General features: G+C 41.5%; 1 protein-coding gene across 3 annotated transcripts in view; it reads right to left on the bottom strand.

Moving 5' to 3' along the window:
• rptor (regulatory associated protein of MTOR, complex 1) overlaps nt 1-25,297 on the bottom strand; it is a 204,966-nt gene that overhangs the window by 43,382 nt on the left and 136,287 nt on the right. For all 3 annotated transcript variants that reach the window (XM_083924337.1, XM_083924336.1, XM_083924338.1), the window contains exons 14-21: nt 21,528-21,638; nt 20,771-20,845; nt 19,291-19,356; nt 15,461-15,652; nt 9,761-9,901; nt 8,245-8,365; nt 6,135-6,275; nt 2,548-2,703 (exon numbers count right to left, since the gene is read on the bottom strand). In XM_083924337.1, the coding sequence (XP_083780463.1) occupies nt 2,548-2,703; nt 6,135-6,275; nt 8,245-8,365; nt 9,761-9,901; nt 15,461-15,652; nt 19,291-19,356; nt 20,771-20,845; nt 21,528-21,638 (1,003 nt within the window). The remainder of the gene's footprint in view (nt 1-2,547; nt 2,704-6,134; nt 6,276-8,244; nt 8,366-9,760; nt 9,902-15,460; nt 15,653-19,290; nt 19,357-20,770; nt 20,846-21,527; nt 21,639-25,297) is intronic.

The following is a 25,297-nucleotide window of genomic DNA, read 5'->3' as shown; positions in this document are numbered from 1 at the left end:
CTTTTCCATTCGATTTTCCATTTCGACTCATTTTCCATTGTACTGTGCAAAACTCACATACTGGGACGTGACGGGGCGGCTGGGAAATTACAAGGTTTGTAACTTGAAATGCAACAATGAGAACGAAAGAGAAGGGAAAAAAAGAAACCCCCAGTTTCACTTTCCCATTTCCCGAGGGGGTGGGGGTGGGTTAATGGTTTTCCTGCTCGCACACAAACTGGCTGTCAGGACGCATGGTGGAGCCTGCCAATCACCTGAGAACAGGGGTAAGTGAGCGGGTTCGAGTTCGGTGAACGAGGAAAAGCACTTTTATGGGCTCAGGAGCCCCTTCTCCTCTCTGCTGCCCTTTACACATCTGCTAACCTTCTTCACACTTGGTCTATTCTTGGACTGGGAGCGTTCCTCTCTGTTGTCTCCCTCAGTCGTTCTCTAGGGGCAGCGCAAGGTCTCCCTCTCTGGTGCCATAGCATTCTCCTGGTCATTTATTACCCCCTTTTTATTTCTCAAGCTTAGTCCCTTTTGGGAGTGTTCATTAATGGGATGGCAGTTTCTGTGTGTTTCTGTCCCAGCTCATGATCTAACAAGGCATCACATCATTGATGCTGCCACCAGTCTCCAGATGCACAATTGACAGGGAATACAGTATGGAAAATCAATATCGTGATGATAGGATAAGTAAAACATTAATATTTAATTTTAAAGAAATCCTAATTTTCAAAGACAACATGTTATGGGCTTAACAGCAAAATTGATTAAAGTCATTGTCTAACTTAAAGGTTGAATATGTAGAATCTTTATTAAAAGCTATATTTAAAAAAAAAAAATACAACCACGGGGTGTTTTGAGGGGTACAGAATGAAAGTACTGCTTTTCCATCAAAGAATATATATAGTCTGAATTTATATTTAATTTTTTTTTGACAGGTTTGACAATGACTTTCTGTAACGTTCTGTGTACATTGTACCAGCCAATAGAGACCGGCATTGCAGATTGCCAGGGTTGTCTGTTGTTGGGTGCAGCTACTAGGAGCAGCTAGGCTGGCACTCGTTGAAATGGAGTTTGTCAAACCTGCAGCTGCTTTGGAGCCTCAGTGAAGGGGGCGTTATTGTCCCAGCAGCTGAGTGAGCGGAGACGGGCAAAAACCAGAGTCAGTATAGGCCAAGCATTCACTCCATGGACTGAGAGAAAGGAGAGGAACGCCATTAAAACGCATGCTGAAATGGCTACGTTTCTCCTTGACCTATAAGCTAACTTTCATGTTTACTTAGCTGTAAGTACTCCTCTGCAATACTTGTTTTTATGGTGTGATTTGCCAGAGGGGATGGGTTCAAACAGGCTTAAACAGACTCCAGTCTCCTGTAGGCTACTGGGCCGGGTCCGTATCAGAGCACATTTTGCTGTTTTGCCATGTGTTTCTAAAAACAACGTTGATGAGATTGGTGAGACTGAGTTTGACTGAGCCAAAACAGTACATTTATGGCATTGTACAAGGCTACCATTCTCCATATTCAACCTTTAAATCTTTTTTTTTCATTTGGAGTCCAATGCTCCACCCTCTGTATACTTTCATTCAGCCATTCTTGACATGATTCTCTCTTTCCTTTTGCATTTCTGTTCGCACCCTGCCCTGTAGTCTCATTCCCTTTTATGAGGTTTGGGCAGGGAGTTTACTTACCCAATTAGGATCCACAAGCATGCACTTTCAGTGTACAAGGAAATGGGATTCATCATAATAAGAAAAGAGGTGCCAAAGTTCTGCCGTTAAAGAACATGCCATGCATCAGATAGAGACTTTGAGGACTTTTCTTAGTGGTTAATGAGGCCAAAATGCCTTTAATTAAAACGAAAGACACGTGTTGATAGAACGGTGTTTCCATTTCAGCTCAGTGCCAAAGCCTCAACTGGGTTTTGCTGCCATTGACATTGGTGATTTCTCCTCTTCTAACGCTGAGTGTGGGGCAAGGAGCGAGTCACCAGTGTGCTAACTTGTTGCCCTTGCTACGCTGCTCAGTTTGAACAAGGTTAGGCTTAAAAATACATGCATGCAGGCTGTAATTCACAGTGGCGTTCTGAGCAGAGGAAGTCCGCTAGCCGCTCATTTATACAGTGTAAACACTGAAACACTATTGAGACTTCCAGCCGACACAAAGCAACATTTGTGGCACTCCCAAATGTCAGTCCAACACTCTCATTTTAGCTTTATTTTGGTCTCCACCAACTCCTAAGTACCTGCTTCTTCAGTTGCTAGATGCTTCACTGAATTTGCTAACTTTGTAAGCCTACTGTGTCAGTTTGTGTACTGTACGTGTATCAGAGCACACTAGCTGTTTTGCCAAGTACATTCATGGCATTGTAAAAGGCTACCTCAGGGACTTGACAAAACTCCTCCAGAGACACAGATCAGAACAGAGTTTCTTTTTCAAAAATGGTGAATGAACAGCACATAGGCAGACACGAATAAGCCTCCCAACCCATCCTGCCTAAAGTCTAGCTGCGGTGCTAATGCTTCCATCAAAGCAGTAGAGATGTAGACTGGCTAGTTGTTACCTATAAGGGAGTTGAGCGAAGAATAGGAGGACACCCGTCTCATTTTGTCGATGGTCTCAAAGGAGAGGATGTACTCATCGTTGTCGGGACTCCCCAGGGTGCTGCTGGCGCTGCTGCTGGTGCTCAGGTTACCTGGAGAGAAGGCTGCTGGTCCACCTGAATAGGGAAAATATTAGGTTACATTGGTTCCCCTGTTTCTCTGATGAGAAAGGCATCTCACTATGGGGTTCGCCATTCGGCATAGTCCTCAGACGTCTCGTAACCTTAGGCCAGCCCATACTGTAAGTTGTGACGACTAAATCAACAAGAAGAAAATCTTTCTTGTACAAAAGGGAATGATGCAGCATCATGAGCTCACTGCAATAGCCGCCAAGTAAACCTTTACTGTGAGGAAGGCTTTGCAGTTGTCGAGAAACACTAGAAGGGTAGAGGGAGGGGCAATTGTAGGTCATGGAGGAGCTGGATGATGTCTGCCAATCAAGGCTTCCCCAGCCAGAGAGGCGCTATCAGGATGAGTGTAAGACCTGCTCCTGCACTCTGTACCCCATAGTGTGTACCGAGCAAATGTTTGAAAGAGAACACACACACACACACTTACCCTCAGTACCACTCATTAAAAAAATCATGAGCATCATAAATGTAATACGAGTTGAAGAGGAAGAAGAAGAGGGTCTTCTTTTGTTTAGAAAGCACTTTAGTTGCTGTAAATGTGCTAAATAAATAAAGTTTATCATTGTTATTATTGTTGTAAAAAGCCAACCTCCAGTAAGTTGTGAGGCTACATGCCAACACAAGAGCTGTCAGGCTCAGTAATCTCCTGCTGTAACTCTCCTTATCAACAAACATTGCTCTGACTCATTTAAACACAAACGCCATGCGTCCTCCAGACTGACTGCAGGCTGAACTGTGCAAATGGAGATTGGTAGAGTGTGGAAATACGCTCTGCGCTTACTGATGATAAACCACCGCTGCATATTGGAAAGAGCACTAAGAATGTGAATTAGAAATGTTGTCAGCAATAGGTTACACGCTTCAACAAGTGCCGATGATTTAACTCCACTCAGGGCTTATGCATCACTCAGTTTGGCAGTGGGGGGCAGGCCGTTAACTTGAGCTGTCGGAATCACAACAGTGACACAAACAGGAGGTTAAATAGTGACGGCAGGACACGTTCACACAGCTGTGGACATAGATGATAGGGTGACAAGACTACAATTACGGCTTCAGTTACTATATCGCTTAACATGAGGATTATTTATCATAATTATGTATTATTATCTACTTTTAGGAACAGAATAGCTTTAATGCTATAAATTGAGAGTCAAACCTCCTTACTTAACTTACTTTCCCCAGAAATATAATTCAATTTAATTCAATTGAACTGCATTACCCCTGAACACAATCACACGCAGCAGATAACGGATACTCCACCATACATTAAAGCCTATTACGATTTTTTTTTCCATACATTGTTTTCTTACTGTAGAGTTGGTTTATATCAAAGATGAGTGAAGTGAAAATAAAAAAGCTAAAACATTACTTCAAACAATGATTTTTTTCGTTCCTGTTATCTTATAGAATATGCACTCACCTATTAAAAAGAACATTTGTAGCAAGTGTTTTTTGTTTTAGAGGTGTAATGCACAAGACAATACAACAGCAATGTGAGGTAGCCATCTATCAGTATCCAAGGCAACCAGTGCTTCCTCCTCATGGTTAAGAGTAGAGAGTGTGCTGTACAATGCAAACTAGCCTTTTCAGCACTGCGGACAGCTCCCAGTCTCCACTGGTGCTCAGAACGGCTTTGTTAAGTCTGCACATTGGACTGATTTGGACTAAGCTGAGATAAAGACGCACAGCAGAATGTTTGTTATCCCAATTTGCTCCGTTCCTTCTATTTTGGTAAATATGTGAACAAATATAAACTGCAAGAATGTCTGCTTCCTGAATCTGCTTTATATTAATGCCAAAAACTAGGATGGAAATGATGAAAGTATTTCCACAAGTGCCTCTGAGCCTTCACTGAGCAGATATCTGCAGGACCATGGGGAAGCAACAAGCCAGCTGAAAGAAGACCAGAACTGGAATCATAGGAGCAACTATGAAACCTATCATTATCAACGAGACACTAAATCAGAACCCAATGCTGAGTTATCGGAGGAAAATTAAGAGGGGTTGCTTCAAAAACGATATATGGTACATGACAATTAACTGGGATTCACACACACTCAAATCAGAGCCAGGGCAATAATGCTAAAATTAGTAATGGGAAAATGATCAGGGAACATTAGCCAATTAAAAAGGTTTATGGAGGCGGTAACTAAGTAAAACCTTGTTTTAAAGGGGACATATTTTGCTCATTCTCTGCTTTCTCTCATATTTTGTGTATAAATGTTATTTCCCTCATACTTTCTGTCTAAATATACCACTATTCACCCTCTGTCTATCTCCATTTTAGCACCTATCTCTTTAAGGGCCTCCTGATGAAGCCCAGTCTACTCTGATTGGTCAGTGTTTCCAGGTCTTCAGCATCTGCACTCTGGGCGCACCATCACTGCAGCTGGGGAATGACTGTAACAGCACTCTAGCAGTACTTTCCACCTTTATATAGTATATCTATATAGTTTATATATATATATATATATATATATATATATATATATATATATATATATATATATATATATATACACACACACACACACACAAAAAGCTGCCATGTTTAGTTAGTTAAAATCCTCTTTGACGGGTAATGCTGCTTGACTCCACAGTGTAGTCCCCTCCACAGCTGCAAGTGTTACTTTATGTGGAGTGACACTTCATATTGAAATGATGGTGGATAGGCATTGCTTTTGGAAAGCACCAAAGTTCACTGCTGTAGAGGGAGCATCATTTGGAAGCCCTTGATGAGGCCTATTACACTACTAAACTGTGCAGCTATAATAAATGATCTTTGTGTGTTATGGCATTTACCCACAACACACACACAATACCTGGATGATGAGGAGTATTTTCTAGTTACCTTAATAAATATTAACACACCACAAAACTGAACTACTTGGCCATTTGGTCACAAACTCTCAGCTGGATGTCAAACCTCTTAAGAATGATTAAAGGCTGAGCGGTCTTCCATTCGAGAGAACAGCAGAAGACTAGAAAGGTGCTTTATAAGTACAAGTCCATTTACCATTAAAACCTGAGGTCTGTTACATCCACAGTTCAAAGCTGATGTAGGGAAGAAAACCTAATGAAATATTCTAATGCTCTCTCATTGGATTTATTTCTGTTGGCCACATTAATTGCATTTGGTATAAAAAATAAAAAAAACTTTGTAGATCCTTAGTGTGGCCCTGGGAGGATCGACTTAGACTCAGGTTGGAGAGGATGGGTTTTCTCATGAATGATTGACAGGTCTTTCCTGTGTCCAGGTCATCTAATGGATTTTGTTGGTGGCTTATTATCTTCCAAACTGTCTTGACAATCCTGCTCAGCTTATTTTTTTCGTTCGTTTTTCCCTGATTGATTTCTCTCCCAACTGTCTTACTTTCTCTCTCACTCCATTTCTCAGCACTCTCTCCCACTCCTACCCTCTTCATTGAGGTTGAGGTTCTGCAGGCTCTTGTTCAGGTTGCGGACCGTGGTAGCAGCTCGGATGTTGGTGTAAGAGTTGACCGATCGCAGGCGTGGGATGGCTGGGCTGTCCCTAACTGGAGTCAGGTTACCGGGCTCTAATTCCAAACAAGAGAGAGAAAAAAACAAATGTTCTAATGAGTGTAATGTTGCAATTATCCACACTTCACAATCAGTCTGGATTAGTTCAATGGAAGCACTCTTTTTTTAAAATGTTGACATTGTACATTTCTGCAAACCCATGCGTGCAGATGGTACTGGGGACGGGGACATGACCCCACTCGACTTTGGGGGTTACGTTGTTCCGAGCTCCAAGTTCCGACTTTCAGCGTAAATTGAACACACCATAAGACACGTCTCTCTCACTCCCCAGGGTCCTAAAAAAGATCTCGTAGCTTCTTGTCTACTATGACGGAGCAGGTGATTTCAATTCAATGAAGAAACAAATGTGCCAGATGTGGCAGCTTTTTAAAAAATATTTTTGTATAATGTTATTTTAATAAGCAACTGTTGTGAAATTCCAAGATTTAAAACATTAACATTATCCTCCTGGCCTGCAGGCAATTGATGACAGTAAATTTGTTTGGCTGCACTATAGGAAATTCCTAATAGTACTACTTCTGTCATTTAAAACGTGAATTTTAGTTGCAGTATAGAAACTTATTTTTATTTATGTGCATATGTGCCGTTGTTTACACTTCTGAGGTGATACAAAAATGTTTAACCCTTGTATGGTATCTGGGTCAAATTGACAGATTTCAAATTTTTACAAGAAAAATGGTGCACATTATACATTACAGTACACTTTTTTTTCTACCTGAAAAAAAAACAACCTTATCTGATAAACATGTACAAACCAAAAAATAATAATTGTAGCACAATAATTGTAGCACACATGCTACTATACCACAAATATTTATAATCTTCATATGGTCTTTGGGTCAGTTTGACCCGCATACACACAGACACACAGAGACATGCCCACACACATACACAGACACACAGAGACATGCACAAACACACACAAACACAAACACAGATAATGCTACATTATTATTATCTAAGCACAGAGAAGCTATTTGCTCTCACTCTTTACCCTCTGTCATGTGTCCACCTCCACCTCCACCACCACAAAAAACGTATCACACTTCCATTGTTTATTGTGTTCTAGTAGAGACTGATTGCAATTATTAAACATAAATATTATCTCTATTGTTTGAAATTAAGATAATGACAATATATATGTTAATGTAGGTAAATCAGGTAAAATTTGATTTCAGACTTGTTTTTAAACCCCCAAATATGTCCCGGGTCAAATTTGACCCGAGGGATACCAGAGGGTCACAAAAGTGAAGACCATACAAGGGTTAAATAAAACAATTTGCACAGGGCATGAAGTTTTTGTGGATGACTGGCATTCCAGACAATAACAGTTTCATCATTCATGGCTAGTGTTGATCAGGTCGGCCTTTGTTTAACACTGTTCGTTGTTGTTTATCCATGATTTCAAACAAGAATTCTCCAATGGCTTTTTTTGTGCAAACCATTGGCCCATAGGCTATTATGAAGGTAACTACTTCAGCGCTAGTTAAAGCCCAAATTACACAAAAATAACTTATTGAGTTGAAATCATTTGCTGACAGCTTGGTCTCCCCCAGCTCAAAAATCTCATCTGTGCTCCTGTGCAAACCACAGATACATTGATTTTCATGGTTTCTGAACCGCTGCAACCCGTATAAAAAAAAAGAAAAGAATAAGCAACACTATACAACCAAATGATGACTTTTAATTACATTTCTGGTGGATTCCTTCTATGCTGATCTCTGGTCACAGAAAGATTGTGAAGGCACAGTGACTCCTAAGATTTACACCAATTACCAACAGATAATCATGTAAAAAATATGCTGATTAAGAGCTAAATGCCAAAAACATAAAAGCGGAAGTATGCTTGAAAAAATGTCATAAAAATTTTACAATCTGCTTCCAGGGCTTTCCTAAATGCCGGTCTCCATTCTTGTTCTCAAATACAAATTTGTGTGCGGGTGTGTCTGTGTGTATATACAGTACCTGCGGTGTTGGCTGGTGACGGAACTGTGTAGTTCTTCTCCTCCTCTATAAACTGGAGGGCAACTGTACAGAAGTTGCTTTCATACTGAACCACCAGGTGACTCAGTGCTACTACCAGCTCCTGTCAAAGCCATACAGAAGACATGGGAAACAATTAGCATTCAGTTCCACTGATTATGATTTTCTTCTTTTCCAAACTCTTTTCTTGATATCCACAAGCCAAGAGGAATTTCTCACAAGGTGACAAATGAGCACTTTAATACATCTCTTAAAGGTTGAATGTGTAGAATCTTCATTAAAAGCTATATTTAAAAAAACAAAAAACAAAACACCCACAGGACGTTTTGAGGGGTAGAGAATGAAAAAATATATTTAGTCTAAATTAATATTAATGAATCTATTCATCTTCAACCGCTTGAATCAGCCAATAGTGGGTTGTCTATTGTTTGGCGCAGCTACTGTAGGCTGGCATTGGGTAAAATGGAGCGTTATTTGTCCCAGCAGCTGAATGACCGGAGACGGGCAAAAACCAGAGTCTTTATAGGCCGAGCATTCACTCCATGGACTGAGAGAAAGGAGTTCAACGGCATTAAAACACTCGCTGAAATGGCTACGTTTCTCCCTGATCAGTAACACAACTTCCATGTTAACTGAGCTGTAACAGCTAAGCAACAACGGTAGCAGCTATTGGCAACTGTCAGTCAAACACCTCTAATACTTGTTTTTATGATGTGATTTGCCGAAGGGGATGGGTTCGAAAAGGCTTAAACAGACTCCAGTCTCCTGTAGGCTACTGGGCAGGGTCAACCTTTAATATAGATGAAACATATGATTAATTGACATATTTGAGCAGCAGGTTAGTTTGCTTATTTTTTTTAAGGCAGTGATCACATTTGTATGTTGAAACATTTTTACAGTGTAATGTAGAAAGCTAAGCGCAAAACTTGAGCTTGGATTGTGCACACAGTCATGATGGAAAGGACATTTTAAACAAATCCAAATACCTGAAAGGTAAATCACAATCAACCGTAACCATTAGCTGGACGCACACAAACAAACTGTGTTGTACTGGACATCAGGTTTAATAGTTGGATTGCCCTCTGAGGATTATCAAGTGAAGAACACACAGACATGAGAGCAGTATCGATCTTCTCATCAAAATCTCAGAAAGAAAAGAGATTCATTTCCCCATATTTTTTAACTACTACTTTGAAGTCCTGAGGGCTATAGCCCATTTGTTTGTTTTATCTACAGAATAATCCTGTCACTGCCCCATAAAGACTGTGATGGTAAACTGAACTGTATTAAGTCTTTTCACTGCATACCAGCAATCTGACTTGCACTGCGGTGTAGTAGCCCTATAGCACAAACCCTTTTCAAATATTTTAGAGCCATAGTTTCTACTTGCATTTGGCGTTTTCCTTGATTGAATAACCATCCCACGCTTATTATATTATACTATCATGAACCGCCTGGGTTTTGTGTGTGTGGGTGAGTGTAATTGTGCTGCAGTGACCTTGCGGACAACAGGGCTTCCATCGTTGATGAGCTGGGCCAGCATCATGGCCACGTTGTGATCGATGGTGGTGGAGTGGTCCGTCCTCTCAGCAGAGTTTCCCACAAACGTCCCCAGAGCAAAGACAGCTGCACACCTCACCTGCAGCAGCACAAACACAGCAACGCTTTCAGCTTCATTTCCTCTTGGTTCAATACAGCCGTTGCCATTGCGCTGTTGCAATTTCCAACACACGGTTAAAGCTATTCTGATGTGTTTTGATGGTCTGATCTCCCTCAGCTCTGATGTTAATATATAACAAAGAACCTTTCTGAACAGATTTGAATCAGTTTGTGCAATTTTGCCAACTTATGTGCCAAATGTAATGGACAGCTGATCATGAAAACCTCCTCATTTTACTTTGAAACCTAAATAAATGTGTTGTTGAAGTTGAACACATTACAATACCGGAAAGCATCTTAAAGTGCCATCTCCGATCAAACAGTCCACTGACAACTAAGTGAGTTGTTGGATGGTTGCGGTTAATTTCTCCAAATGCTTCAAAGTTAATTCTGTTGTTGTCTTTATGGCGGAAACAGTATGCAAAGTCTCATCCTGCTTTTCAGAGAGCATGCAAATTGCTTACAGTATTTTTGCCTTTTCTCCGCCACCTATCTTTACCTTTTTAGGGGGAGGTTTAATCGGAGAGTCTGGAAGTGGATCAGCGAAGCAGATATGTTGAGGGTCTTGCTTAGCCTCGAACCAGTTTGTGTCTTCCATTAACTCATGTCCACTAAGAACTTTAAACTCCTTGCTGGGGACTAGCTTGCTAGCCTCGTCCACGTTTGATATGCCAGGTGTGCCGCCGTTAGCTTCCATCATCATCATGGCTGTGAACGATATTTTCCTGCCTTTCCCTTTGCCCATTCCACCTAATTTCAGTTTAATGTGTATTCACTTGAGCGTTGGCCAATGTGCTCCTTAGACTTTAAATTGTTTGCTTAACCACAAACCACCTAAATTACCTGAAAGAGCGCAAAAAACACGTCTTACTAGAGCGCCGCCGCGTAGGGATGTTTTCTCAGACCTTACTTTCTGTGCCCGCTTCACTTGATGTTTAATCCGCATTTGCTATCAAACAGGAGGGATTTCCCACGAGGGACTCGATTCACAAACTGGACCAAATCACAGCATAAGAATTAATATTTGGGTGTATTGTTTCTCACGGCGACAGAAAACCTTTCGTAACAAGCATCAGTATGTAAAATCACAGCTCCTTTCTAATCTTGTGATGCAGCTTTAGTGATCCGAGAGCACACAGATGTTGCTTTGATTTGGTTTTGCCTCGCTGCAATTAAAATGAAGCTGAAACGGTTCAGATGAACATATTGTAAAAATTATTTCTAAAAACCTGTTATAAAGAAACTCATAAAGCACTGTGACCCGAAAGCACATTAATACACAACACATTACAATACCGGATAGCATCTTAATGTGCCAGCTCCACTCAAACAGTCCACTGACAACCTTCAATTAATTCTACCATCTGCACTAACATGTGTTCATTTACATCTATGGTGTGTTTGGAAGTTAAGTCAGTGCTGGTGCCGGATTGCACAAGCTTGTATTATAACACAACTCAATACAAATATATGGGAATGTTTTAGTATATGGGCCTTTACTGCATATACTTAAAATGGCCACATTATTTTTCTATTCAAATGTTTTGCAGGTTTTCAGTGAATTTCATCATTTTCAGCACAATAAATGTCAACGGGTGCTCATTTCTTTAAATTACTGAGCAGCAGAAACTCTCATGATTGGTGTGTACTGTACTCTGTGTTCTTCCATCAGCTCTGTTGATAGAGGGGTGTGACTGAAATTTATAATTATGACTGTGTAACTTATACGTATATTATGACTCTGTGTAGCTCAAAGCACAGGACAAGTCGCCCTTATGTTCTGTTAACGTCATGCCAGCTCGGCTGTATGCACTATCTGTATTTAAGCTCTATAGAACCTGACTTGGGGGAACTCTTCCTGATGGGAGCAGTTTGTGCAGGCGTCTTGAAAACGACGTCCTTGCAAGGAAATGATTTGGAAATAAACTATCACGGAGAAGCCGATCTTATTGTTTCTTCATCTTTCTTCATTGACCCTCACTGACTAATTTCCCATAACAGGGGTGACATGCAATCTGGGTACCAGGGACATTGAATAAATGACAGAAACATGATGATGTCGCAGTGAAGTTGACCTTTGACCTCTTGGATATAAAATGTCATCACTCACATCGTTTTTAGTCTATTAGACATTTGTGTGAAATGTTCATCCTTGAGTGCAAGCCAGCTATCACTGGCATAAAAACTCCCTGACCGCACCAGGCCGCCAGGGCATCCCTGAACATTATAAACTTTACGGAATATTGTTTCCAACTTCTGCACATGTCCATCACCATTATACATGCCAATAGCAGCATTGGCATTCTGAAAAATGTATGCTGTTGTCTCACTAAACTGGTAAACAAACAGAAAATTAAGATCAAAATGCAAATCAATGACATTTTGTCTTTTTTCTAAGTTTCTTCTCTTACAAATCTTTCACGTCTCATGAAGATTCAAATGCATTTTTCAAGAGAAATGTAGCCCAGCCCCATATGACACAATACATTACAAACAAAATAAAACAAACAAACAAAAAAATATTGCTATTTTACTTGTTAAAAGCCACCTGCATAAATGGATCCTTTATCAACCTGAATTCATACGCAGTAAAGACATCTGATGATTTTAAGTCTTACTGTATATTATTCTAGCTAGAATGGCAGCAGTTTAAAAAGACATTTTGCCTTTCTGTGTCCAGTGACATAGAGGTTGTAAATGCGTGCTTCCTGTCAGTGTGTGCTCTATATGCATGTCTTTGTGTGTGTGTGTGTGTGTGTGTGTGTGTGTGCATGTGCGTGCGTGCGCGCGTGCGTGCTTGCGCGTGTGTGTGTGTGTGTATTGTAGGGACTTGCAAACTATGACTACACTACAGTGTCATCTCCCTGCTCCTCCTTTCACTTTCTGTCAACTACTCATCACCTTCTTCACTCATCTCCACATGTAAATCTAAATCTCTATATTTCTTTATAATTTGATTCGGTCTAGAATAATCAGTCAGTCTGAGTCTCCAGTGGTTTCAAATAACACAAACACTGAAAATGGCATCTCATCTCATCTCATCTCATCTTCAACCTCTTATCCCAGCTTTTGCAGGGGACCCCAAACTTCCCTTTCCCGGGCCACATTAACCAGCTCTAACTGGGGGATCCCGAGGCGTTCCCAGGCCAGTGTGGAGATCTAATCTTTCCACCTAGTTCTGGGTCTTCCCCCGAGGCCTCCTCCCAGCTGGACGTGCCTGGAACACCTCCCTAGGGAGGCGCCCACGGAGCATCCTTACTAGATGCCCGAACCACCTCAACTGGCTCCTTTCAACACAAAGGAGCAGCAGCTCTTCTCCGAGTTCCTCACGGATGCTGAACTTCTCACCCTATCTCTAAGGGAGACTCCATCCAACCCATTTTGGCCGCTTGTCCTAATGTAAAATAAATGAACAACCTGGAAATGCAGCAGCAAAGTGCTGTGTGTGTGTGTGTGTGTGTGTGTGTATGTGTGTGTGTGTATGTGTGTGTGTGTGTGTGTGTGTGTACTGTATGTGTGTGTGTTTGTTTGTGCGCGCACAGACAGATGTGTTCGCAAACCTCAGTTTCAACCCGGCAGTCAAAGCAGCTGTCTGTCCAGGGATAGGAGGAAGTTGCTGCTGGAAACAGATGTTCCTTGTGTGTGCATGTATCTGTGTGTTAATACATGCAAATATGTGCAGTGTGTGCGTGAGGGCACCGAGTGTCTGGGTGAACTCCAGGGCAAACTGTCTCGCTGCCCCTGCGGTCCACACCCACACCCAGTCAGATGCTGACCGTCCTGTATAAATACAGTGAAAGTGTTTGGGACCAGTGCGTGTCCCATTTCACACAGACTTTTTGCACTTTGCACTGCTGCACATTAAAAGGTGTGCTCAGAGCTGCTCATACAGTCCGTGCGACCAAGGCCTACTTCTTTTCACCGCTTGTTGTGCTTACACGATTGAATTATGTCCCGATAACTTGCAAACCAATACAAAAACTGCAGCTTTATATGCATCTTAATTGAACAAAATCTACAGCCAAAAACATTTTTTGTAATCTGAAAGTGATGGTAAATGGATGGTAAAGGGACTTCAAAAAGCTAATTAAGCACCTTTTAGTTCCAACCACTCAAGGTGCATATTCACCCATTCACACCGACATTCATACGCAGAGGCTACCTGCCCATCATCTGATCTAGTGTCTTAAGGACACTTCAACATGCTAAGCTGAGGAGCTGGGGATCAAACTGCCGATCTTCCAATTTTAGTACCTCTGATCCACAGCCGCCCATGATGCTTTCTGAAGAACTTAGAAGTTTTTTTGGACATGCCCCCATGCTTTAAATTCAAGTTGGAGAGTCTCGGTTTTGCTTTGAAATTCTCAAACGTGCAGTTGGAATTCTTTCTGAATCCATACAATTCAGAAATTCAAATTTAAGGAGACTGCAAGGTGTGTGTGATTGGACAGCAAATTATCGGATGACACTTTTGCCGCATTTCCACGTCATGGCAGGGCACGACTCAACTGGACTGAACTTGCTTGTAACTGTTTCTGTTTTCTATTAGCAGACGTTGAGGATAGTACCTGGTACTTTTTGGGGGTTTCCAAACGAGCTGAGCCGATACTAGAAGGGGGAGTTAAAACATTGCAAATCCCTGAATGGCCAGAGGAAATAATCACTTGCGTGACACAGGACGTCCTGCACAAACCCATTTTAAATAGCAAAGCTGCTGTCATCAGTGGTTGCAGATTTTTTGTTCACTCAACCCAGATTTTTTAGTGGTAGCCCGCAAAACTACTCTGTGGACAAATGACAAAGTGCATATGCTCCTCTGTTCAGTTGCTGAAGAAGGGATACAGCAAGACATGATGTCACAGCAGTTTCAAACGGCGTTTCACTACGACGGTAAGCTTAGAGTCCCGCCTACATTCACAGGTTATATCTGCAGGGGAAAACAAAACCTAGAAAAGGCACCAAAAGTGAGTGGAGCTGAGCTGAACCATGCAGTGGAAATGAGGCATTTAGGGGCTTTGCTCTCTGGACTGGGTGACAGGATGCGTAATATGGCGTAGAATTTTTTTCTCAAATGAGACATGTACATTAATTTTATAAATGCTTCAGTGGAAGGATTAGTTGGAGGCACATTGATTTCTATGCTGGAGTTATGCTTTTGTACTTTCTCTCAGAATATTATTACATTTTAATTTTTCTCTTATTCTGAGGAAAGAAGTTTCTGTGTTTGGTGTGGTGGGTGCGATATTGGGGAAGCTGTTTTCGGAAATAGAATGATTCTTTCACATGCAATCTCTTGTTTCTTATATGAGTGTGAAGACCAGTCTACTTTTATCTTGACAGCCTTGGCGGAAAAAAAGAAAAACACTGAATATCTTATTAAGAAAAATCAAAACAGGTAACCAAGCGTGATTGAATCATTTGCAAAACAATATTTTATGGCTTATGACCTTTTTTTCAGCACAGGACTCCCAGGAAATTATCAAAAACATATCTGCCTGTTTTTTCAAATGTACTCTGAACTCTGGTATTAGCCTCTCACCTCTGGGATGGGATCTGACAGCAGGGTGTAGAGCTTCTCGTGGGCGCTGTCCCGAACTCCGCACCAGCGGGCTGGGTCAAAGTTCTGCCATATTCGGCCCAGGCATATGGCCACCCACTGGCGGAGCAGGGGGTGGGGATCCGACAGCTGCTCCAGGCAGTTGGCTATTAGGTTGCCCTGCAGACAGGCCTCCTGGAGGATAAGAGAGAAGGCTGACATGTCAGAAGATTTTAAGGACTGTGAGAAATGAAGAAATAACAGTGGAAAGCAATTTGTGCAAGACATAATTTCCCATGAGTCACTCCCTATTAAAATCCTTTTGAAACTGTGGTAGTCAACACTGACCTGCCCATATTTCACTTTTAATAAAATGACAACAAGTGCATTTTACATCAGTGTTAACCCTCCGGAGGCTGAGAGCAAGACTTGGACCTCATTAGGCAGTAAATTACCAATAACCTACAACCTCACCCTGTGATGGACAAAAAGATGATGAGATCTGCAGCAGTATCACATACAAGGTTATTTGTGCATCAAGGTTGGAGACAGTCTTAAGTGTGATGGAAAAAAATTGTATCCTCTATTTAAAATCTTTGAAAACTTGACTTTTAAGTGAGCTAATTTGTGGAGAGCATTAACAAATATTTTTCATTTCTTGTTTTCACTGCCTCTGTTTCTTCTGTTCATGAGGTAATAAAGTACAGGCCCGTTTGGAACGACTTATATTACAGTTTTCTCCCTAGAATGCTTGGCACGGTGGTCAGGTGTGTGTGAAGGTGTGTGTTTGTGTTCATTACAATTGGCCAAGGGGGGCCATGGCACTTGAGTGCATGCACATATGGTGGTTTCAGCTATTCTGAATTTCAATTTGCAGAAAAAAGAAAGGAAAGGAAAGGGTGGCAATAAGGTACATGTACAAGGTGCCCTTCTGCTAATCAGGATCCCATTTAACCATTTACACACCGATGGCACAGCCTTCGGGAGAAATGTGTGTCAGTGTCTTCAAACTGATGATCTTCTGATTAGTGGATTACCCTCTCTCCCTTCGGAGCCACAGACTCCCCTAATATGCCCCTCTAGCCACTGCAAGTCTTTAACAAAAATCCAAAATGCAGGACGTGTTGAGTTTTCTTCTGTTCCTGAATTCCATTTGGTTTAATTTGGCAGATTTCTCAATCAATGTAAATATGTTGATAATAAAATGCAACACGTCCTATGCAGATGGTTTAGAGTAAAAGCATTGCCATGGCTCATTGTTACTTCCCATTCTTTCATCGGGAGTAGGGTCTGGTTGTGTTCTCTCTTTTATTGTTTTCTCTTTCCCTATGTATAGGTGGAAAAGCCTGTGCCTGTGATTCCCCGCCTCGCAGCTCCGCCCTGCCACAGCTCTGCCCCCTCTAACAGGTGAACCAATCCTGGATCGGGCCGGCTTAAAAGGCCTGATGTGGGTAGAGCAGCTCTCACTCTGATTACATCCTGCTTCACACCTGAGCTTGTAGCTTGTTATCTAAATGCTCTAGTCTTTGATAAAAAAGGTTTTTGTGATAAAGGGAGGTTGGCCAAGGTAAGAACGGGGTAGCCTATACATTACCTCACTCACGTAGTTCTTTCATGTTAAGAGTCACAAGGTTATGGGTTGGTGCCATTTTGTTAGATCAGTTAGTCTTGTGTTCTTTTCTTTCCCTCACATAGTAAGACGTAGTCGGGCCCAGTTTTGTTCTATTCATTTTATTTCTTTGGCACAACCCTCACGGCCCTCCTTCCCTCAGCCACCTGTTCATTTGTTTGCTCCTCATTTGTTGTGAATAAACCCACATCATTTTGTTCTCTAGTTCTGTGTCTTTCTTATTGTTTGTCAAGTTACTGTTTCCCACAGGAGACCTAACACTCATATTAATTGATCCCTCCACAAAGTAGAACAGACCAGGATGAATGAAAAGTTCTGTTGGAAAGGGCAGCAGATTGCTGAGTATGATATTGATATAGCACAGTTTGAATGAACAGAATCCTGAATTTAAAAGGACAATGGGATAAAACAGAGGATCGTTGAGTTTGCTTTTACAACAAACTACAAGAGGCAGATAAGAAAATACAACAAAATACACCTAACTAGAATGACCACCTCACAGCTGATGCCTCAGCCAACCAGTCAAGTTTCCAACAAGCTGTTCAGACTAACATAATATACGTAGTGAAGACTTTGAAGGAATTTAATAAAAGGTATTGAGTGTATTCTTTGGTGAACAAGGGATGCTTCACACACATCTGCAACCTACAGCACAGATGATCTAAACAATCGGCCCAGTTTTAAGATTAGTGTCTCCCCTTCTGTTCTGAGTTATGGTGTTGAATAATGGACAGAAACATTATGACGTCACAGTGAAGTTGACCTTTGACCTTTTGGATATAAAATGTCATCACTTCATTTTATTCTATTAGACAAGGTTGTCAGAATTAGTACAGGAATTCTTGAGTTGTGTCAATTACTCGCTTTGTAGTTATTCATCTTTGAGTCCAAGTGGACATTTGTGCCTCGTGTGAAGAAAATCCCTGCAGGTGTTTCTGAGATAATACCTTTACAAGAATGGGACGAATGGACAACCTGAAAACATAATGCCTCGGGCCACGAATATAATGAGCATTGAGGCATAAAGACTTATTTGTGGCATCTGTGGTAACAAAGGAGTCATGGAAAATATCATTCCTGTGTGACAACCACAGGACTAATGTTGTAATGCATGGAACATAAAAGCCTTTACTGTGACAACTCATACCCACAAGAACCACAACAAACGGACCTGTTCAGAGTGCTGAGAATCCTTCTTTTTCTCTTACAGATTGAGGCGTCATAAGAAAATATCTTTTATCAGCAGCGACACGATGCATCCCCCCGTCCCCCTTACTCTCTGCATGTGTCTCACATGGCTCTGATCGAACCTCCCAGCAGAACCCCTAGAGCCAGAATATTAAAACGCCAGAGCTCCGTGACGCGATGGTAATAGCAATACCGCAGTAATGAGTGCTGTTGTTGAAAGTAAGAGGGATAAATAATGGAGATGTGGAGCAAGCAGAGAGTCTTCTCTGTAACGTTGGGGAGCATCTATTATTTACAGGCTTGTGAGAGAGGTGGGAGCATTTAGTAACAGCGGTATGGAAGAAGAATGTGAGTTTCTGAGCACATATAGCTTTTCTGATTTGTCACATTTATACAGTGATGCGAGACAGAGAAGCATTATCACGTAATGAAGAAAAAATGTCAAATAACATTCACAACTAGACAGAAAAATAACTGCAGAGAGTTCGAAAGAGGAAGCAAAACAGAGTGTTGGTGGAATATTTATTTGAGGGAGTGTGTGTGTGTGCGTGTGCGTGTGCGTGTGCGTGTGTGTGTGTGTGTGTGTGTGTGTGTGTGTGTGTAGGCGCACTCCATGAAATGACAAGCTACATCATCCCAACATCGCACCCTTGGACGTTTGATCAACATCAGGCACAAAAGGCTTCTGGGATTGAACACCAGGGGCCAGGAACAGGCCAAAGTGACACTTGCGGTGATAAAGTGTCACCATGGAGGTGGCTGGCACGGAGACGGAGATTATAGAGGTGACTGTTGGTGACAAAACTGTCACATAACCAATATGTCCCGGAAATACACAATGGGCGATGGAGTAATCTCTCAAAGTGATGGCTGGCCCCGAAAGAACCTGCTGAGGTTCTGGTGAGGGAAGTTAATGAATAATTCGGAACACTCTCCCTCTAGGCTTTTAGCAGGCAAATGCACGGCAGTGCGGAAATACACACATATCCAAATATGCTCATGCACACACTCATACCTGTCCTGTGTTGTAGCTGTTGACAATAACAGCCAATATGAAGACAGCCATGGTTCGATGCTCAGCCTGAAACAAAGGAAGGAACTGTGAGACCTTATTTCAGCTTATCTACTTTCACACTACTGGCTGGAGCTTAACTGTTGAACTCTTAAACTCCTTTCAGTAAAGTACCGGTAATAAGCTAAGCATCAAAATAAAAAGAAAGAAGAGATATATCCATTTATATTATATTTGACTTCTTCAACTCCTCGCAGTGGACTTTACCCTCTTTCAGAGGCTGTAGTGGGATCAGCTTTAAAGCTAGAGTGAATATATTGGTATTATATGAAAGAAGATAGCGTATGGAATCCATTCATCATGATGGCTAAATAACACTCAAAAGTTAGGCTACATTTAGTCAAGTTAGGGTACAAGTCTCTCCTTTACAGAAACAAAAAGTTTTTCTCCTGCAGTACAAATGTCTCTTTTTTACAGATTCTAAAATGGAGAATTTGAATATTTATACATATTGGAGTCCTTAAACAGTCTTGGAATCGCTACGTTGAATCTGACTGGAAAGCTGAGACTCTTGTGCAGGGGTGGAAAATTCTGCTCCTGGAGAGCATGTTTCAGGTTTCGCTCTGCTCTAACACACCTGATCTAATGATTATCAAACCTGTGACACGCTTCAGCTGTTTGATAACGAGCACATCATTAGAGTCAGGTGTGTTGGAGCAGGGAGAAACCTAAAACACGCAGGGCAGTGGACCGCCAAGAGCAGGGTTGGACATCCCCCAGTTTTATTCATGTATGAGGATGTTAGTCTCCATAGGAGCCCTTTCATTGTAATGAGAGTATTTTTTGTATAAAAAGAGCTGTTGTGACCTCTAAGATGGTTCTGAACAGTTTACACAACACAAGTGCTCACCAATGCAATTCTTACAGGAGTCAAATCACAACATTGCTTTTTCTGTGGCGTTCCTCAAGGTCTGGGTGTCTTAATCTATAGTCGTAATGTAGGATTTGGTGGGCTTTCTTTTGCTTTTTACCAAACAAGAATTGATAAAAATCAATTAGATTTGTTACACCAAATCTGTATAACAAATGGTATCAACCCCAAAATGACTGCTATATCCTATGAGACCTAATAGAGCATGAGAATGGGCATCATATACTTCAATCACAATGTTCTAGGCCCTTATACAATCTAAACCTTCAACCTTGAATCGACAACTGACAAAAAAAGAAAATGTCATTACAGATTTATGACTAGAAGAACTTGACACACAGTGCTGCATATCAAATGAATCTTCAGATTTCAGATGATGTACACCAACTCTATGTGGCATCTAATGCTGACCTGCTGTCTCCCCCTGAACATCCACTGCCCCCCCTAAAAAATAGACAGAACTTGGTCTATGATAGAGAGGGATGAAGAAGAAGAGTGTAAAGTAAATTCCACCTTGGTCACTTTCTTCACACAGGACTTTCAGATACTCACTGGCATGTAACTGTCGGCCAGCACAGACAGGAAGTACTTGTGTCCGTTGTCTTTCACCAGGTCAGCTTGACATGACTACAGAGACAGATAGGGAGAGAGAGAAAGGGAGACAAAGAGGAGGAGGGTTCACTTCATTGCAGGTGTTGTTTAAGGTCACTTTCATCACATGCAGCGTTCACAGTGGTCCTGTTATTAGTGAGCATTGTCCATTTCTCCCATGGCAACACCCCTAAACTATTAATGCTATCGTCACTGTTAGATTGAAACAGTAAGAAAAAGGTGCATGGAAGAATGCGCTTTTCTTTTTTTTTTTATTAACTGAAGTTAAGGAAGAATATTACTCACAGTCTTTTGCAAAAATGAAGCAATATTTTATCATGTCAAAACAGAAACTTGATTTGGAATCAAACGGACCAACCAAGAATCAATATCAAAATGTTTGACACCAATTATACTGCTTTAATGAAAGCATGCAGGGCTTGAGCATACCTGCTCTTTCAGTCATTTTAAAATCATCAAAATATGTATTGAGGCCCCTGACATGATGCATTCATTCTCACAAATACATTTAACTCTGAAGGATCCCTTTTTTTTTTCTTTATCTTTCACTCGTGTTAGCCTTCAACAGCAGACAGAATTTATATAACAACAATAAACCTTTGACGTAAAAAAGCTGGTGAATAAATGCTACAAAACAGTAGTCTAGACAAAGTTTAGAAAAGATTGAGCAGCATGATGTATTTTCTTCATAACTTACACTGTCCACAGCGAGGATTTTAGCCCAGATGAAAACCAGCAGAGGCCTCAGCTCTCTGGCTGAGCTCTGGAGCAGCTTTAACACGTAAGGGAAGATCCCCACGGACAGGGCCTGGAAACACACACACAAACACAGAGCACTGGTGTTTACGGAGCAGGATTGAGACTCAAGTTATGATTCGGGCCTTGCTGCTGAATGTTTGACCGCCAAGACTCACCTGTGGTCTGAAACATAAACATGTGCACAGGAATGTAGTTGAGCGGGAATTGCAATTTCTACTTGAGTTAAATGTCTGTCTTTTGTTTCAGCTTTGTCAATAATGCCCAGTTAACACTACACGACTTAGCCCTGGTTTTCTACTCGCTGACAGTTCTGCGAAACTCCCTGACAAAAGCCCGGATCAGAGGGATGTCAGTGTTGGCTCAGTGCTCGTATATGAGTGCTTGAGCACTATGTGTTAACTGTTGAAACGCAAGCCTTTACAGACGCATTCCAGATATCTATCAGTTTAAATATCTGGACCTGTTGAGGAGTCAAAGGCTACGTTCACACTGCAGTTCCAAATGAGCTGAATCAGATTTCTTCGCTCATATGTGATCCATATCTGATTTGCTTTTGACAGTGTATACAGCGCAACTTACATTGAATCTGACATCTTAGAATCAGAATTAGGCCACTTTCAAATGTGCTACTGAACCGGATACGTATCAGATCTTTTTGAATGTGACTGCAATCTGAACAGCCAGGTCGCATTTAGGGCAGCACGGTGGTGTGGTGGTTAGCACTGTCGCCTCACAGGAAGAGGGTTCCTGGTTCAGATCCCTGGTTCATGGAGTTTGCATGTTCTCCCATGTCTGCGTGGGTTTTCTCCAGCTTCCTATCACAGTCCAAATACATGCACGTCAGGTTAATTGTGGACTCTAAAATTGCCCGTAGGTGTGAATGTGAGTGTGAATTCGTTGTCTGTCACTGTTTGTCTCTACTGGTGTCCTGTCCAGGATATACCCCAACTCATGCCCGATGTCAGCTGGGATCGGCTCCCGCGACCCCGATAGGGAAAAGCTGTGCGTGAGTGAGATCGCATGTGACTTTGACGTCATTCTTACCCCCGCTGCACTGTTAAATGAAATGACAAATAAAGTTGATTGAATTATAAAATGTTTTATATTTGAGCAATAAATTGGAATTGTGCCTTATGATTAAGACCTGCAGAGTGAACGTAGCCAAAGAGCCAATGAGAGCGCAACACGAGGGTTGAGGGGAAACCTGGTTTGTGAAACTCAGAAAGTTAGGTTACACAAGTTGGCTACATTGAATACATTTTTTCACAGGAAAGGAACATTGAAAATGCATTAAGAGGGGATCTGTTGGTGAGGACTTAGCCTCTGTATATGGGGCACCGGCTCTACCAGATGAGCTGGTGGGCGCCCCATATACAGAGGCTATAAGTCCTCACCCCAGCCCCCGCAGGTTCAACTCTCCGACTCTCTCTCCCCCATTTCCTATCGACCTTCAGCTGTCCTTATAAAATAAAGGCATAAAAATCCCCCAAAATAAAAAAAAGAAGGGATGTTAATGACCAGTATGAACAGGGGGAGTGATTACAGCAAGCAAAGCCTGTTTAAATATTCATACGGGTACCTGGTGAATCTATCTAGCTTGGAAACCAGACAAATCCACCAAACTCATGTTTCTTTTGTTCTGGCAGGTATGTCTGGCCCATCTCTCACGCAGACATATTTTCAGCCGTCCTAGAGCCTGTTTTTCAGGCTTACCAAACTCAGATCCAACTGTTAAACTACACAGCACTCAAATATGACCCAATATTCTGTTACTGTATTACCTCTATCTCACATAAAATGTTTTCAGAGACTAATTTCAGTGTACTGTTTAGCAATACCATTCCATTTGGTGATTGGTTGTAGGTAAATCCAATTGTGTCCAGAAGCAGTTTGCTCTGCACTGTTGACCCTTGAAAATCGTAAATGAACAGAGAGGGTCCAGACTAATATGCCTATGTAATTATTCTGGTGATGCCAGGCTAGAATCTGTCCTTTACCGCACATACATCCGAGTGGTATCAACCTTTCATCTAACTCTCGGAAAGAAAGATGACTGTCAAAGTTAACTTTGATTAGAATATAATGTGTGACTTTGGCTTTCCTGTTGACCTTTGCTTTTTCTTGGAGATTACATCTTGCAATGACACCACATTAAAGGGTCTGTACATTCAAATGACACAAGACAATATCTTACTTCCCTGGTACCTAGCAATACAATTTGTTTTTAATGTGACAAGATTTTCGAGATATGCACCTCACTCCAACCCCCACATCGAAACACACACATCATACATGTCATACTGCAGTGTCTCTCTGACCTAATTTCAGTTAACTACCCATAGTAAAATCTGTCGTCCTCAGCAGATTCTGTCTGTTTCACTGCAGCTGGGCATTAGCTTTTAAAATAGGATATATAAAATAGGAATATCAGGGGCCTGGCACCATTGATATTTCACAAAACAGAGAGAAAACATTTACATTTGTTTCTAAATTAACCTGTGCGTTTGTCCCTTAAAACAGACGGCAAACTCTGGCAATGCTAATTTGCTAAATTAGGTCAGCAGGTTGCGTCCACTTGGGTTTACTTCCTGTCAGCTGATGTCATTTGCATACACTGCAAAAGAAAATAATATAGGTTTATTGAGTTTTTGGAATACTTGATGCCATCAGTCAGGGACGGTCAATAATGAATACTTTATTTATCACAACATAAACTTGAGAAATATCTGATCAAATATTGTCCATATTAGTCAGAACATGGCTGCATCCCCAATGTGCATTTATTCCATTTCATTATATATTGTCGTAACCTGTCTCTACTGGCCTTTACATCAGCATTAACAGTATCAACTAAAACAACATGGATGTAGTATGTTACATGTTACTTTAAATGTTTAAAAGAGCATTGAACAAGAAGATGAGGACTATGTTTTATTATGATCAACAGATTCATTTATTATCGAAATGGCTGTTTGCTGCAGCCCTATTGCAAGATCCACACACTTTGCCGACCAGTATATTCCATTGAAAGCAATTCATAGTGAAGACTGTGAGAGTAATATGGACTCAAATAAATGCCACAAACAGGATACCTTTAACCTTTATTGTATAGGGGTGGAAGGACTCAGCACATAACTGAACTTGACTGAAACTATCTGCAGGGTAGATACAGTACCCCTTGTCATCATTTAAAGCTTAAGGCCCTGTTTAGACGTAGACGATCTAGAAAAGAAACGCAAAAGTGGCGTTGCGATCTCACTTTTTAATCCGCGTTTAGACGAGCATCTTTGGGGGGGATTCTGCGTGCATACGGTGATCCAGAAGTGTGTGAAATTAGATGCAGTATGCACGTCAGTTGGATAGGTGGTGCTGGGAAGCACTGCCACACAACACCACCCAGAGCTGGTGCACGCGTAGAAACTTCCTGCTCCTTCTCTCCCTAACAGCGGAGAAGCAGGACGCCGTACAGTTTGAAAGGGATCTGCAGCACGGTCTGCAACCTCCCACCACCTCGGCTCCACCCAGGACACTTGACCGTCTGACTGATGGAAATAGTCATTTTGTTTTTGTGTACCTGTACTTCACCCACGAGCCAAGGCTGTTGCTGCGCTTTGGAAATATGATTCCGCTAAATGAGGCCAGCTAGGTGTGCAAAATATTGTGCTTATTTATTCTTAGTCATTATTTTCTTAATGTCTGTGTTCACTC

Source organism: Echiichthys vipera, assembly GCF_963691815.1.
Source record: "Echiichthys vipera genome assembly, chromosome: 2".
Taxonomy (NCBI): domain Eukaryota; kingdom Metazoa; phylum Chordata; class Actinopteri; order Perciformes; family Trachinidae; genus Echiichthys; species Echiichthys vipera.
The sequence above is the reverse complement of the archived record's forward strand: the minus strand, read 5'-3'. Positions and strand labels throughout refer to the sequence as shown.